Here is a 16,994-nt window from a genome sequence, read left to right as displayed (position 1 = left end):
GGTTAAACATGGACAGTGGAGAGAAAAAAAATGTAAAACATAAAACACAGAATTTGCGAACATGCATCAATTATGAGGTGCACGTTTTGTTTCATTTAGATTTTTTCCTGTTTTTTTTTTCTTTCTCGTAGAGGGTTGTCGTCCCTGTCAGTTAACAAGTTAGGGTTGAATTTCAAAGTAAACAGGTGCTAATGATGGACAACGAGATTGAATTTATCAGTGCTTCAAATTTGAGACAGGGGTGATTTTCAGTTTTCAACTGGGGATCCTAACAGAATATTTGAATTTTTGTATGCTTGAATCCTGGACCTTCTTAAATTTTTTTTTCTCTAACTCAACATGTTGCCGTATTTCTAGCATTGAATTTTTATTTCAATGTTGAGTGAAAACCCGAATAATCTCATTTTCCCGTAACACACCAAGCAAAACTAATCGCAGTGTGCCATGTGCTGACCGGAACGGCCATGCACATGTGCCTCCCGCGTTTTCGTTAGAAATATCCGTCCAGCCTGCTGCGATACAGCGAGAAAAAAAACACGAAATACCGAATTACCGCAACACATTTGTTTACTTTGATGATGAACCGCAGTCTTTTTTCTTCCCGAATATTCGTACCACGTAAATTTCGTTTGAAGGGATTTGTCCCAAAAATAACGAATTTTCTGTTTAAACTCCCGTTTGTTTCTAACGGGCTTGTCGAGGGTATTAGAGGGCTCCTAGCCACATGTCCCTTCGATTTGCAGCTTGTCATGGTTGCCAATTTAGCGCCAATTTTGCACCGCAACTCGTATGCAAAGCAGCAGCAACGGGCGCTTCGATCCTTCAATTTAATGCGTGACCTGCAATTGAATTATGAGGTTTCTCGGGATGATGCTGCAGGGACTTTGCCAGGAGTGCGGATGTTTTATGTTGTGCCACCAAACAAAAGGCGGACTCACAAGCGTTTTGTCGCGGTTCAATAGCAGACTTTGGCAGCCAATAATTTATTTATGGAATTACCCGCTCAATCCACCGTGTTATTTGCAGAAAAAAAAAATGTAGAGGAGTAGGCGCTCTTAGATATGTGAATACATGGCTCACACCCGCCGCAAACACGGAAGTACCTTCGCCTCCTCCAACAATGGATGTGATATCGAGAGTAAAAAGGGAAAAAAAATCAGTAGGCGGAAATCCAGAAGATCCTGCACGTATGCCATCACAATAGAACGTTAATTTGCATACAAGCTTGTGGCGTTTGTCGTTTGTGGCCGGTGTCTGTTATTGGGAGTGATCAGAGTTTATCACGACGACCTGTTGATTTTGGATGAATTTATTTATAATCTAAGAAAGTTTTAAATGCTCTGAAAGATACCCTTGAAACCATCAAAAGATTTTTTCACGATTTTTGTGATTTAGAAGAATATTTGAGTGGTGTTCTTACCGGGTTCGCTGACTGGTTCTAGATCGGTCCTAAATCCGTTCCGATGATCACCGTATGGTACCACAAAACTCCTCGCAAATTATCCGCATGCAATTATGATAACGGCCAATATTGGTTCATGCACTTCTGTCTTCCAGCGACTAATTTCCCCTTTTGTGAAATTGGATAACCACGATATTTTTGTGTTTGTGCATGCAACTGACGATGTTCTTCGTATAAACGATCAAACTGTTTCACGTTTGTAAATTGATCACTCTTAGTCTAGAAGGTTTTACTTAACAACTTTATTGAAACAGTAGGTACTTTGAAGTCAAGAACAAGATAAACTTTATTCTCCTAGTAAACAAACAACAATTTATTCTGAAGAACTGATATCGATGCTAGTTCGGAGGGCACTGACCTGCCGGTTTTATTTGAATAGGTTTCTGATCTGTTTTGTGCTATCACTTATCTCTAGGTAGTTGCTATGAGTGAGAGAGTTTGTACCTATCTACTATAAAACGAAGGGATGTTCAAATCTACTATTTTAGTATAACAGCTATGATATGTGAGACGTGAACATTTCCGGCCTCCTTGAACTTGTTTCAATATAGAATTCCTAACTAATTTACTAATCTTAACATTATAATTTCAAGCTGCATTTATATCTAACATTTTATCATTCGTATCATCTTCTTGGGACGGCAGGGGACACAGTCGGTAAACCGACCGTTTGTAGATTCCAGTTGAAGTCTTTATAGTTACTACTCGAACGATGTTGTCCTGGCCTGGGTGCACTGCGATGATCCGGGCCAAGGGCCAGCAAAGTGGCGGGACGTTATCCTCTCGTAGCACGACGATGCTCCCGACACGAATAGCGCTCCGATGACACGACGCGTTGGACGTTTGAAGCTCGGTGAGGTATTCGCGACTCCATCGATGCCAATAGTGCTGGAACAGTTGTTGACGCTGCTGGTAGTGGGTCAGGCGGTTTGTGGGAACTTTTCGAAAATCTTTGTCTGGCAGGTCGGTCATGGGGCATCCAATTAAAAAATGAGAGGGAGTAAGAGCATCTACGTCTGACGGGTCATCAGTAAGGGGGGATAATGGTCGAGAATTGAGGGCTGAGGTAATTTGGACCAATAGAGTATGGAAATCTTCATGTGATAGCTGGTTCAAACCGATGGATCTTTTTAACGATGTTTTTACATTGCGTACTGCGGCCTCCCATAGGCCACCGAAATTGGGAGCTCTAGGGGGAATAAAACGCCATTCAATGCTCTGCTGCGAAAGTTCATTGGTGATTGCTTCGTGACTTTGGCGCTGATGGAGGATGTCGTAAAGCTTTCTAAGCTCGTGCTTTGCCCCAACGAAATTTTTGGCATTGTCCGAATGAATTTCGGCTGGCACACCGTGATGTCCAACGAATCTTCTCAAAGCGGAGATGAAGCTACTGGTGGTGAGGTCTCCGACGAGCTCGAGGTGAAGTGCTTTCGTAGAGAAGCAAATAAACACCGCAATAAAACATTTCTGGGGCGACGCTCGTCTGTGTGGCGGTTTCAAATAGAACGGGCCGCAATAATCCACACCGGTAATGTGAAATGGTCTACTAGGGCGGACTCTGGTGGAGGGTAGTTGACCCATTGGTTGATGATATGGTTTGGGATTCACACGAAAACAGAAGTGGCATTTGCGTAGAACTTGTTTAATGGCTCGTTTTCCGTGAATTGGCCAAAATTCCTGACGTAAGGCAGAAAGAGTCAACTTATGACTACCGTGAATCGTCTTCTGGTGAAAATAATCGATGGCCATGTTTGTGAATGGATGTGAGGGGGGAATTACAGCTGGGTGCTTGACATCGTACTGCTCAATGGAGTTGCGTAAACGACCACCTACTCGAATGACTCCTTCTTGATCCAAAAATGGGTTCAATAACTTAAGCGGTGAGGTGCTGGACACCTGGTGATTTTTGCGAAGTTGTTTCATCTCGTCAGAGTAAAATTCCGATTGAGCTAACCTGGTCAACGCTATCTTAGCTTTGCGAAACTCTTCTACTGTCAGCAAAGTAGTGCGATGTGGTTGATTGCGGTGCTTCAAGTAGTGAACAAATCTAAAGCAAAATGCAACGATTCTTATCGTAGTTGTGAACGATGAACTCAGCGAAAAGAGGCGATGAGGTTCTGGTGCTGCAGAAACAGAACAAACCGTTTTCCGCATTTCTAGGTCCTCGTCATCGATTGTAATTTCTTCCGTTGCCGTTGGCCAAACATCTTCTGCTTCCTGTAACCATTTTGGTCCCTTTCTCCACATTTCGCTTTCGAGAAAATCTGCCACGGAAAGTCCGCGGGAAACCAAGTCGGCTGGATTTTCCTTGCCGGCGATGTGATGCCATTGATGTCCGTAGGTTCGAGATTGGATGGATGAAACACGGTTTGCCACAAACGTGTTCCAAGTGTTGGGTTGCGCCTTCAACCAGTGCAGCACCACCGTCGAGTCTGACCAAAAGTGAGCTTTGACAGTGTCGAGAGATAGGCTTTTAACAACCCGAGAGTAAAGATTCGCGGCTTCCTTAGCAGCACAAAGTTCTAGCCTCGGCAATGTTAAGCGCTTTAGAGGGGCGACACGTGACTTAGCTGAGAGTATTTCTACGCGCACAACACCATGGGCGTCGGTAGAGCGTACGTAAATACATGCGCCGTATGCTCGTTCTGACGCATCGGCGAAACAGTGGAGTTGAACGTCTGTATATGCGGGAGTGAATGCAAATCTGCTGATTCTAAATTCAGAAAGTTTGGGGATCTGGTCGTAATAATTTTTCCATTTTTGATCAATGGTTTGGGAAACAGGATCGTCCCATTTTGTCTGCAATAAAGCCAATTCTTGCATGATAATTTTGGCCGAAACAACTACTGGAGCAATCAGACCGAGAGGGTCAAATAGTTTTGCGATCGCCGAAAGAATCTGCCTTCTGGTCCACGTGGTGTGTTCAAGGGAAATATTATGGACAAAACGTAAATCATCAGCATTAGGATCCCAAGTGATTCCTAATGTTTTAATTTCCTCTCCGGGGCTAAAATCAAATGTGATCGTCAGGTTGGTTCCTAGTTGATCTTCGGGTAGACCAGCCATAACCTCGGGTCGATTTGAGCAGATTTTTCGAAGAGAAAATCCCCCTTGATTCATTACTGCTATCAATTCGTCGCGAAGTAGAATTGCCTCATCGATTGTAGTGGCTCCAGAGATACAATCATCTACGTAAAAATCGTTTACAAGAGCTTTCTGAGCCCTCGTGTAGCGGGATCCTTCATCTGCAGCCAGCTGAGTAAGGCATCTTGTAGCTAAAAACGACGACGATGTTAACCCATAGGTAACGGTGAGTAATTCGTAGACGTCGATGGGTTCAGTTTCCGAAAATCTCCAGAAGATGCGTTGTAGCGGAGTATCATCACTGTGAAGAAGCACCTGCCTGTACATCTTCTCCACATCTCCTACGAGCGCGATTTCGTGTTTCCGAAATCGGAGTAAAAGGCTGAGAAGATCATCTTGAATAGTTGGGCCCTTCATCAAGCAATCATTCAGTGAATAACCGCTATCAGTGCGCGCAGAGCCATCAAAAACTACACGCACTTTTGTTGTTGTACTGGATTCCTTGACGACCGGATGGTGTGGTAAGTAATAAACCTTCCGTTTATTATTTCCACTGCTAATAGTCGCCAACTCATCTTCCGAAATTTTTCGCATATGATTCAATTCTAAATACTCCTTCATAAAATCGTGATATTGTCGTTTCAATTCCAGATCACGTTCTAAGCGTCTTTCCAATTTACGAAATCTATCCAATGCCGAAACCTCTGACCTTCCAAGCATAAGTTCGAAATTTAACTGCTTGGGTAATCTTACAATGTATCTTCCAGTTTGATCTCGAGAGTGGTGTTTTACGAAATTTTCTTCGGTGTTTATTTCCTCCAAAGTCCACACGGGTTTTTCATCGTTGCTTTCCACCATCCAAAATCGCTCAAGCTGACGTTCCAAACAATCGGAAGCCATAACTACGTTGCAAACAACCGGTGTTTCGGATGTAACCATTGCCTTTCCTGACACCACCCATCCGAACACCGTATCCACTAGGAAAGGCAAACCTGGGCCCAGAGGAACTCGCTTCAATTCGTTCTGGTATAAAAATTCGTAAAAGTTTTCTGCACCAACCAGCAAATCGATTCGATGACTGACATTAAATTCCGGATCTGCGAGATTGTATCTCTCTGGTATTTTCCAATGATCAACTGATATCGTACGTGAAGGCAAATTTGTAGTCACCCGCTGAAGAACCAAGAAATCCATGCTTATCGAGAAATCTTTAACCCGAGAACCAATCGTAGCTTTAACCGAATGCCGAGCCCTCGTTTCTGCCTGCCCAATTCCACAAATCGGAACATTTATCGCCCTTCGTTTCAGTTTCAAAATTTGACATAACCTTTCACTAATAATGTTCGCTTGAGAACCGTTATCCAATAAGGCTTTAACCATATGCTTGGCTCCACTGTAATCTTTCACCGTTAGCATAACCGTTGATAAAAATATACAAGAAGATCCTGCTTTCACCCCGACGCTGAATGAACCAACCTGTTCTTCCACTTCAACTGGATTCTCCACATTTTGCTGATCATTCTCAAGGGAGGGACTGGAACAAGGAGCCATTGCACTGTTTACCGTTGACCTTTCCTCGACGTTTGCAAACCCAGGGTGAATAAAAGTGTGATGCTTTTGATTGCAAGTTCTGCATCGAAACTTTGAATTGCAATTCCGTGCCCAATGTCCACTTTTGAGGCAACTACTACAAAGTCGCTTAGTGTTGACGAAATCCAGCTTCTCCTTCAACGACATTTTGATGAATCTTTCACATTGTGACATGTAATGCGATTGTCCGCAGCAAACACATGTCAACTGATGCTTAGCATCTTCTGCACCAACATGGACTCCAACCGGATTTCGCTTAAAATTCGACCGATGCTGAACTGAAGAAAAATCAGAAGAGTTGGATGATACTGCTTCTAGCACACGTGTTCTTCTCTCTAGAAAATTGACCAAATCTTTGAACGAAGGGTTCTCCAACAGGGCAGAGTGATCCTCCCACAATTGCAGCGTACTCACATCCAATTTGTTGCACATCCAGAAAACTATCATCGCCCCCCAATCGTCCACCTTTTCGCCTAGCTGCTTCAGAATTTTTAACCTCTGCTCGAATTCGTCAACCAAGCCGTGAATTGCTGAAGCGGTTGGTTTGTCGATCCGCGGATATTCCATCAACGCCTGTAGATGACGCTTCTTCAGTAACTTCTCGTTCGAGTACCTTTTCGAAATCGTTTCCCATGCGATCAGATAGTTTTCATTAGTGACGGTCAGAGATTCAATAAGTTTTGCCGCCTCACCCTTCAACGCTGATTTAAGGTAGTGAAATTTTTGAACCTCACTCAATTCATCCGCCTCATGAATAAGTGACTCAAAAGTAGCCTTGAAAGTCAACCAGTTCCGGTAATCTCCATCAAAACTCGGAATCGAAATCTGTGGCAGTCGCACCCCACTATGCATTCCCAAAGTCGTGTTATTCCGTACCAAAGTGTGATCCGCATTCGAAACATGTCGAGGAGGAACTGGAAGATTTGCCATAAGCGCCGCCCGAAATTCAAAATATTGATTTTCAAACCTCTCCGATGTCTCAAAACTGTCCCTTGCCAAATCGTTATTTTTGTCCAAGATTTGTATTTCAATTTGAAGCGCCAAAAATTCATTCCACATCGCATCCAATTTTTCCAATCGAGATTGTATTTGCCCACCATGATTCAATGGATCGAAATTTACCAAAAAATGCCCCAACCTCGTCAAAGACGCAAAAAGATACTCCCTCTTCCGCAAAAACTCGTTCAGTTTTTCCCCAGGCATTTTCCACAACCACTACCAGCCCAAGCGTATGATGAAACCAGGGATGAGCCGAAAAAGAGATCAAAAGAGACCAGGAAGTACCTCTCAAGCTGAAATATTTATTTGGACAGGCACTCACCTGAGGCCTGTTCACAATAGGCCTTGTATTTCAAATAATATGTTTGCTCCTTCCGGCCTCCGTAGTAGGACACAACCTGGTACGTCGACCTTCGATCCAATGTTCGTACGCAATCGAACAGCATGCAGTAGCGACTCGACCCACTTACTGGCGCATGCAGTCCCAGTATCGATTGCTTTCTTGAGTTGCTCACTCAAATCCTTCGATCTTGTGCACCTTTCGCGTTGATGCGTTCCTTCGATAGGTCTCGTTGATCCACCAGTATACGTCTATACGCCCGCCAAATGTCTTGCCTTCGCACCAAGCCTGACTGCGTGATACGCCTCACCAACGTTGCTATTATCTCAGACAAATGAAAAGAGCACAAAAAAAATCTCTTGCAGCACCACCAGATGTTATATTACGTTGGACAGGCACTCACCTGAGGCCTGTAGCTAATAGGCCTTGTATTTTATTCCAAAATATCGATCTTAGTGGTTTTCATTCCAGCGCGTTAATTTGTAGCATGCAAAGACTGATGTAACTCAGGATCCACCAGAGTTTCCACCAAATGCTCGGTTCCAATTTTCTACTCCACCAATTCGAGCCGTTATGTTTGGCTCTGATCGTTAAATTGAGATTCCAGCTTACTGTTCCCCAAATCCATCCAATCGCAAAGCTTCTCGATGACTGTGGCCCTGTTTTAAAAGGCCTTGTTTTTTCAATCGCTGGAACCACCTTCAATATTTCGATAAAATCCCATTCCGATTCCGTTTAAACATCCAACTACAAATTGCAAGGCACCAAAAAAAATAATATCGAAGATTTTTCGACCAAACAGATCCAATATTCGGCCTAAGTGCATCAAACGATGCAAACCATGCGTCTAGAATCCACCTCCGATTGACACCGCTGTAGCCAGTAGTTATTCGATGTATGTTCGACCGTTGCTCAAGAAATTCGAGCAGTTATGTTGAGAACCAATAATTGCTTCAGATCGAAGACAAGACTCGTGACATGAAAGATAAAAGACACAAGAAGCACCACAGAGAAAATTGTAACAAATTGGAAGGCCACTCACCTGTAGCCTGTACTTTCAAGGCCTTGTGTCTTGTTTTATCGTTTCATCCACTTCCAAAAGTTTGAGGCAATTCGATTCTCAACCAAACTTCAAATCCAAATGCCAGTGTGCCAGCATCTCAGATCCGAACCTTCGAACCGTTGTATCTTCGATCCAATCAGAGCATAAATTTGTAGCGTGAGTAAAATATGCGAGAATTGGATCCACAGTCACTGTTCCTTTGACTCAGTTGCAGCAAGCGATCGATAGCTATGTGTTTGGCAGTTGTTCAAGCAGTTCGAGCAGTTATGTTGAGCACAACGAATTGTTCCAGAACGATGTCGATGTCTCGTAGCATGAAAGTTTAAAAAAAAAACACAAGAAGCACCACAGAGAGAATATTAACAGATTGGAAAGCCACTCACCTGTGGCCTGTGCTTTTAAGGCCTTGTAAACTTTCTACGATGACTACGATGATCACTCAAAATGTAGCGCAACAGCTTCCAATCAACCGCCAATCAAACGCTTTGGCGGGATATTTCAACTGCCAGCAAAATGAGGAATTCTGGCGCCAGATACAAGCTTGCCTCAATTGTTCGAGCAAACAATGGTCCACAAAGCCAGCCGCGAATCCTGGTCACGGCACCAATGTTCTTACCGGGTTCGCTGACTGGTTCTAGATCGGTCCTAAATCCGTTCCGATGATCACCGTATGGTACCACAAAACTCCTCGCAAATTATCCGCATGCAATTATGATAACGGCCAATATTGGTTCATGCACTTCTGTCTTCCAGCGACTAATTTCCCCTTTTGTGAAATTGGATAACCACGATATTTTTGTGTTTGTGCATGCAACTGACGATGTTCTTCGTATAAACGATCAAACTGTTTCACGTTTGTAAATTGATCACTCTTAGTCTAGAAGGTTTTACTTAACAACTTTATTGAAACAGTAGGTACTTTGAAGTCAAGAACAAGATAAACTTTATTCTCCTAGTAAACAAACAACAATTTATTCTGAAGAACTGATATCGATGCTAGTTCGGAGGGCACTGACCTGCCGGTTTTATTTGAATAGGTTTCTGATCTGTTTTGTGCTATCACTTATCTCTAGGTAGTTGCTATGAGTGAGAGAGTTTGTACCTATCTACTATAAAACGAAGGGATGTTCAAATCTACTATTTTAGTATAACAGCTATGATATGTGAGACGTGAACAAGTGGAATGATCTTGAAAATAAACATGCTCCAAAGTTGAGGGCCCAGGTGGCTACCTTAGGGAATGTCGAATGAAAAAGGATTGAAAAAAGTGAAACTGCCCTCATTTCTGATCACAAAATAACAAATCAGAAGTTATGTCCTCCATACCCTTCGATTTTTTTAATACTTTGAGGAAAAAACCTTCAGTGAAAGTGAAATTATTCGGAGCGCGGGTGGCGATGTCAACTTAATTAGGGACCAACGGAGAACTTTATATCTTCCCATTGATAGTCATCCAACATTTATCCCATAAATATTTACTGCAAACAACCTTCCATCCCCGATTTTGTTGGGCTTCTCTCAGCGAGAGAAAACCCTGATACATTTCCAGTTTCTGGCTGGACACAGTTGCAAAAGTTTATCCCCGGCTATTCGGGAAATGTCCCCTGGCTTCGTGTGAAACATATTGTATAAATCTTTCATGAAGATTTTATAAACATCCATTCTTGGTCAACTTTCCCAGTCAGAAAGAACCTCAAACTCAAGGGTCAGGCCAAACTTGCCCAGGAACCCATAGGACTTTAATGGCGCTAATAACAATAACTATAAATATGCTGGGAAATATTAAATTATAATTATTATAATTACTGTCCCTGCTCTGTTCGGCAAACGGTGGTCCACGAGAACAAAATCCTGCTGCTGGCCGTGCCGTCGACTGTCCCTCGGGAAATTTCTCTCACCACACCGCATGGTTGCAGGCAGTCAGCCAGACTACGATGGAAAAGGGTTTTTTTAATAAGATGGCACCATATGTGTCCAGATATGGTTTGTTTTGGCTATTCGATATTTATCTAGCTGTTCGGAATTGTAATGAGAAACTGAGAATTTAGAAAGACACATGACAAAGTTCTGGAGCCACCAACAAATCTGTAAACATCGATCACAGCTGTAATGGATAAGTTTTTCAATGACTGTTGTATAAGACTGAGTCGATTTGGGGTCATTTTTAAATTTCTTAAACCCTGGGTTCTAAAAAGCTTCGTTTTGGTTCAAATCTCATTCATGACTTTTTGCAGAATTTTTAAGTACATAAGTAAATTTTAACGTATCCCGCGATCGGAACCAGCAATCAGGCGATTCCCTAAGGCCAAGACGGAACCGCATAGGTTTGTATGGGAAAATTGAATATTTTGTACTGAAAAATCAACAATATTTTTGTTTTTGTTTCTTCTGTGAAACCGACTCATGAAAAGAAGTCATGCAATTCCTCGCTAGGCACCCAGCAGAGATGTAAATTGCAGCCAAAAAACGAACTTTTTTAGATCCTAGGGTTTGATAAATTCAAAAATGACCCCAAGTCGACTCAGTCTACTGTTGTATCGTTAATATAAAGTCGCGAATGACGAAAAGATATTAAAACGACTATAATCGATACAAAAAACAAAACCCATGAAAAGGGTTTAAAAAAGTCATGTCTGGTCCAAAATAATAAATGATCAAATGAAACAAAAAATCCAAGTGTCGAAAGAATCAAAATTTTCTCAAATTTGAAAGAGGTTAAAAATGGTAAAAAATGCAAGATGTCTTTAATAGTGATGGTGATAAAATAAAGAATGTCAAAAATGACAAAAAATTTCTAAAATGTAGAAAATTACAGAGAAAACTTCAAAACTGTTAAAAATTTCATGTCACAAACTAAAATGGCTGAAATTTCAAAAATGTCAGAGATGATAAAAACGTAAAAGGATACAACAAATGAAAAGAATGACAAAACTGCTTACCTACAAATTTCCTTTTAATTTTATTTTATTTATTTAATTTTTTTAAGGGATTTTAACTCCACAGGTTGAAAATTAAAGTCAGTTTTGCTGCAAACACTCTATAAAGCACGAAAAAATGTGCTTTTTACCTATTTCAATAAGTACTTTTGATCCTATGCTGTTAGAAACCTGCATATGTGAGTGCAATTGTTCATCCACTGTATTTTTTCGATGCTAAAAAAAGAGATTTATTGTCATTATTTCTTTCATAACTCTTAAAAGAGTTGTTGGTCCACTTTGGTGGCTTCAGAATAAAGCTGCATCATAAATTGGGCTATACAGTGGCAGATTATTCGGGTATGCAGACGATACTTTTAGACACAATTTAAAGCTCATTTATAATTTTTCACGTTGAAGGTCATTACTTAATTTTTTAAATATTTTATTTGGAAAGCTGATTAAATTTCAATGCGTTTTGATGTGCTATTTTATCATTAACGTAAAAAAATAATAGAGTTATGTAGCTTTGAAATATGCATTTATTTTATTTATAAAAAAGTCTAACCAAATCTAACTCGAAAAATAAAAATGTTAGAAATCTCAAAAAATACATGTGTTTATAAGTCGTAAAAATCAACCAAGTTTTCAATTTTGGGGAAGATCTAAAGACTCCCGGCGCAAATCGTCTTATAATTAAAAAAAATGCAATGGCCAAAGTTTTCAAAACTATCAAAATTGTGAAGACTTAGAAAAAAAAATCATAGTTATCCATGTTGTCAGAATTGTCATCAAAATTGTGTATTTTTTTCAAAATAGGACATATTAAAATTTTGAATATTGTCAAAATTGGACTGGAACAGTCCAAAGGTCAAATAAACAAATTGACAGGAATGAATTGTTGAGAAGATTGCAAAAAGTCAAAAATATAACAATTTCCAAAACTGACAACATTAACAAAATAAACAAAATAGATAAAAATAGTTTAAAATGATAAAATTGACAAAATAGGACAAACATGATGAATCTTACCAAATGAGTAAAATTGTAAAAATTCACATAATGGACAAAATTTACGAAATGGCCTACATTGAATAAATTGACAAAATTGATAAAATTGTGAAAATTGACATGATTGGTAGAATTAAGAAATTTGAAAAATTAACAAAGTTGATTTTGTAGAAAATTCACAAAATTGACGAGACTCTTAAAATAAATAAGTTTAATTAAATCATTGAACTTGTCCAAACTGTCAAATTGTTTAAACTGCCAAAACTGTCAATAATAATTGTCAAAATAAATGAAATTCCGAAACACTCAACGTTGACATTTTTTTTTTCTAATTCTCAGAAGATCAAAAATGCAAAAAATGTCACAAATGACAATCCAGTAAACATTCAAGACGGCGATGATAAATTCCTTTATAAGGAAAGGCAAAACACGCCTTATTAGTCTAAGTTATTTTTGCAATTTGTTTCAAATCATTTGAGAGATTTTAAGGAAGTAAAGAGGCATGTGACTTACGTTTAGTATCTCAATCTCCTTGCTATTCTCGCACTCCAATAACGTCCCTTCCACGTGAGCTGTTGGGAATTGTAGGTTAGGTTCGAATTTAAATGTAAATTTAAATTAGTCGTGAAGCTATATAGAATCTGATTGGACTTCCTGGCACTGTCTGTAGCTTGTATCTATACATTTTAAACAAATTTCACATTAATTGAGATTCATGTAATGATTTTCATTTTACCTACGCTTTTTGCACAACTTGCACTAGCGTTCCTCACAGACTTATGAATTCAAAAACTATCAGATTGCTATGATCAGTTCAAATCATACAGCTTCATGAATTCAAAAACTATCAGATTGCTATGATCAGTTTAAATCCAACAGACTTATCTAATGGCAAGAAACAAGGTGTATGCTACGGAAGGTGCTTCACTCCGTAGGTTGTGACAGTATGCAAACCACTGCACAGTGGAAAAATTTGCACCTAAAATTGCAAAAAAAAATCGAAGCCGTAGGTTTGACCGGAGACATCTCAGTGATGTGTTAATTTTTTCTTTTTAACCCAGTAAAAAACAATCAAAACTTCGTGAAAAGGAATTTAAGCAAAAAAAATAGTATAAATGTTTTCGTGAAACATTCTAATGTGATGTGAGTTTTTTTTCTGCTGTAGAATGCTTCTGCTGCCTTTCCTTGAGCATCTGTGAAAATCTTGGTGTTGATGCAGAAAACCCTGTGAAGAGTTTGAGTAACGAGCAGCGTCGAAGGCATGTTCTACTAACTAAAAAAATGTACTGGGTCTTCATTGTCACACTGTATAAGGAAAAACATATTTCTGGGTAATTCAAGTCAAACAACATCGCACAGAGATGGCTCCGGCTTTATTCGCCGGCAGATTTCTTCTATCATTAAAGAATTCTTCAAAATATACCTTCTGATTTTAAGCAATTTGATTGCACTGCTTGTCACAGAGAGAACAACAAGGCTATTTTCTCACAAGCTCGTGCGGGAGAACAAATTGAGTAAAATCGTCTTCTGAATCTGCAAACATGGCAGACTTTTTTTATCATATCCGATTAAACCGACTTCAAGTAACCATTCTTTACGATCGTAGGAAATGCGATTCGCGGTAATGTTGTTAACAGCTTGAGCTATCATTTCTAATGCAATCTCCTGTTTGCTGGGAAATACGCTGGAAATGTTAAAAATATTAAATGTTAAATGTTTAAATTTGAAAAATTAGACAAAAAAGTCAAATAACAAATATGCCAAAAGATGATATTTCAATATGTTTACAATTGTTAAAATTTGGAATAATTTACGAAATTGATAATATGTTGATTTATTCATCCACGAAATAGTTCTTTGACTTTTTTTTATAATTTGAAGTAAAAGTTTCCTTCAGTAAGTGCAAAAAGTTATGTTTATTTTCCGAGGAAACTTGAGCAACACGTGAGACTGCCATATGTTGTGGATCCAAGCTAGATTTGCATAAAACCATTTATTACCACAAACGAAATTTCTCGTGGAAAAAGTCAATCAAAATCGGTTCTTCTATTCAACCGTTTTCTTTTTTAATGGACTTTCGTGAAGGATTTTCTTTGTACATTTTTTTTACGCTGGCTCTCTCGTCAAATGGCGATTTTCCTACACACATGATATGTACGTTGTTGCTTACTTATTCTTTGGGGAAGGACGATTGACGATTAAACTTGTTGATGTATGAATATTTGATTGCGTTTGGGTATTTCGCGTTCCCGCTCGTTTGAAATGCAGAACAGCTCGCTTTCATAAGCTGGGAAAAGTCATAAATCATTGCGGATAAGATTTGAATTTCACACATTTTAACAGCATTTGTTACAGCTTGCAGCGTTTCTAAAAAAGGGGTTTCTGCAGCTTCTGTTTGCTACCACATGTGTGTGATTTTAATTGAGTCTGATTTTGCAATAAATATAGCCCGAAAAATGCAACGCGAACAAGCGGAAGCTCAGGGCCACCTCAGAGTGCTCCCTTAAGTTTCTTTCCAATTTCCGACGTTCCCTCAAGTGCATCTGACGCTGGACTCGGACGCTTCTGGGTGGAAATTTGATTTATTGTTCTTCCTCCTGCTGCCATGCGAAGATTCCATTCGACAAAATGCAGCACACCGACAGCTAAAAACTTCATTGAAAATTTCAGGAAAAATGTTTCCATCCTCCCTAATGGAATTTAAAATGAACAAGCTGATGCAGCAGCGACGACTGAAGCAATAGCAACAGCAAGCAGTCAGTTCAGTAGTGGTCCCGTAAATGCATAACTTTAGGCGTCAGGGCGCACGTTATGAAAGTTTCATTTTTACCGCTGTCTCGGCAATTTTTCTTGGCGAATAAATTTTCCTGGAATTCATTTTCCCTTTCCAACCTTTTTTACAATAGATTGTAGAGCTATGCAGAAACAACTTTAAAATGTCCAGAGTGAAAAGTTAGGTGTTCAGTCAGCTTCCGGAGACGACGCAAAAAATTGGACAAATGCAATGAATTTGGAGGTTGTTCTGAGACTTGAAGATACAAAAATTGAGTGGGTTTCCCACGCTTTTCATCTATCTGACATTATTTAACCTAAAGAGTAGGCGTGGATTTCATTTAAAGGTTTTCTGGTGTGCAACCCTGATTCATAATTCACTGGATTTTTCTTACATTGTGTTTTGAAATTTTAACTTTCCTTCGTCAAAACAAGCCGTAATTTTGAGCTATTCAGTAGTAAAGTATAATGATGCGATTCGACTTCCCCGATCGAAGTTTCACGCTTGATTGGCATGAAACGTCAGAAAAATGTAAACACATGGACCAACTTTTTGTCTGATCTGATTATTTGCCATTATTCAAATTAACTTCAGATGAATGAGATAATTCTTCATCGCAACTCGAGTTGGCTTTTGCGAAAATGAACTGTTTGAAAACACACGTAATGGTTAGAGATCAATTCTTCTGAAGTTTGCATTTGCAAATCACCCACCTTCCTTTTGAAAAAAATCTATTAGATTCGCAACATAAACTTTCCACTCCCTGGAGGAAATTTCGGGCACGTTACATATTTCACCCGTCCATGATACTCACTCTTTTCTATTGTGCACATTCAAACAGCACGGTGAAGAGTAATCGAATCAATCTAATGAAAATTACCTCTCGAAAAACGCATTCACAACAAACAAACAAAATACCCAAAAATCAAACAGATCAAAGCAAGCCATACCGCCAGCAGCCAATCGAGCACGAATAAGGATGCCAATTTCAACCCGATTGCTTTGAGCAGCAGCAACAGCTAACAGTATTGCTCTGACATTGTTTTCCCCTGCTGACGTTCAGCAAACCAGAACCTGCATGCGTACGTACCTCTACAATCAATTTAGAATGCAAATTGGGTCCCCTTTTGCCTGTAAACTTTAAATCAGCAAACCGACCCCTTTACCGACATATGTACTTTCTCCGCGGCTTTTCCCGAACGCAGAACGAGGGCCGTCCTATTGACTTTGGTTCTTTCTGCTATTGATTCGATTGCTTGCTCCTAGTTGGAAAATAACACACATGTTCGATCAAACGAACAAAATGTGTGCGGTCCCTTTTGGAATGCGTGGCCTTTCTAACTTTTACCGACATACACGAGGCAACCTTTCACCTGCTATGATCTGTTGCCACCAATTTTTGGGCTGCGGACAGGAGACGAAAGAAAAATCTCCATACGTGCAATTATAGACCGTATAAGCAGTACGGTGATTCAACATAATTCTCTATGCTGACATTAGAAATCAACTTTCCTTTTAACCGGTACAAGATAACCTCAGAAAATACTTTATAGAAAAAACCTCTCTACTTTACTCTATTCTACTCTACTCTACACTATTCTATTCTACTGTACTGTACTCTACTCTACTCTACTCTACTCTACTGTACTCTACTCTACTCTACTCTACTCTACTCTACTCTACTCTACCCTACTCTACTCTACTCTACTCTACTCTACTCTACTCTACTCTACTCTACTCTACTCTACTCTACTCTA

The 16,994-nt window shown here is 39.8% G+C and overlaps 1 protein-coding gene across 1 annotated transcript; it reads right to left on the bottom strand.

The window, feature by feature from the left end:
- Positions 1–2,050: 2,050 nt before the first annotated feature.
- On the bottom strand, positions 2,051–7,581 carry LOC129738391 (uncharacterized). Its single transcript, XM_055729571.1, has 2 exons — positions 7,458–7,581; positions 2,051–7,050 (listed from the first exon to the last, which is right to left on the bottom strand). The coding sequence occupies exons 1-2, from the start codon at positions 7,579–7,581 to the stop codon at positions 2,051–2,053; spliced, it is 5,124 nt and encodes a 1,707-aa protein (XP_055585546.1).
- Positions 7,582–16,994: the final 9,413 nt, after the last annotated feature.

Source organism: Uranotaenia lowii, chromosome 1 (assembly GCF_029784155.1).
Source record: "Uranotaenia lowii strain MFRU-FL chromosome 1, ASM2978415v1, whole genome shotgun sequence".
NCBI lineage: Eukaryota > Metazoa > Arthropoda > Insecta > Diptera > Culicidae > Uranotaenia > Uranotaenia lowii.
The sequence above is the reverse complement of the archived record's forward strand: the minus strand, read 5'-3'. Positions and strand labels throughout refer to the sequence as shown.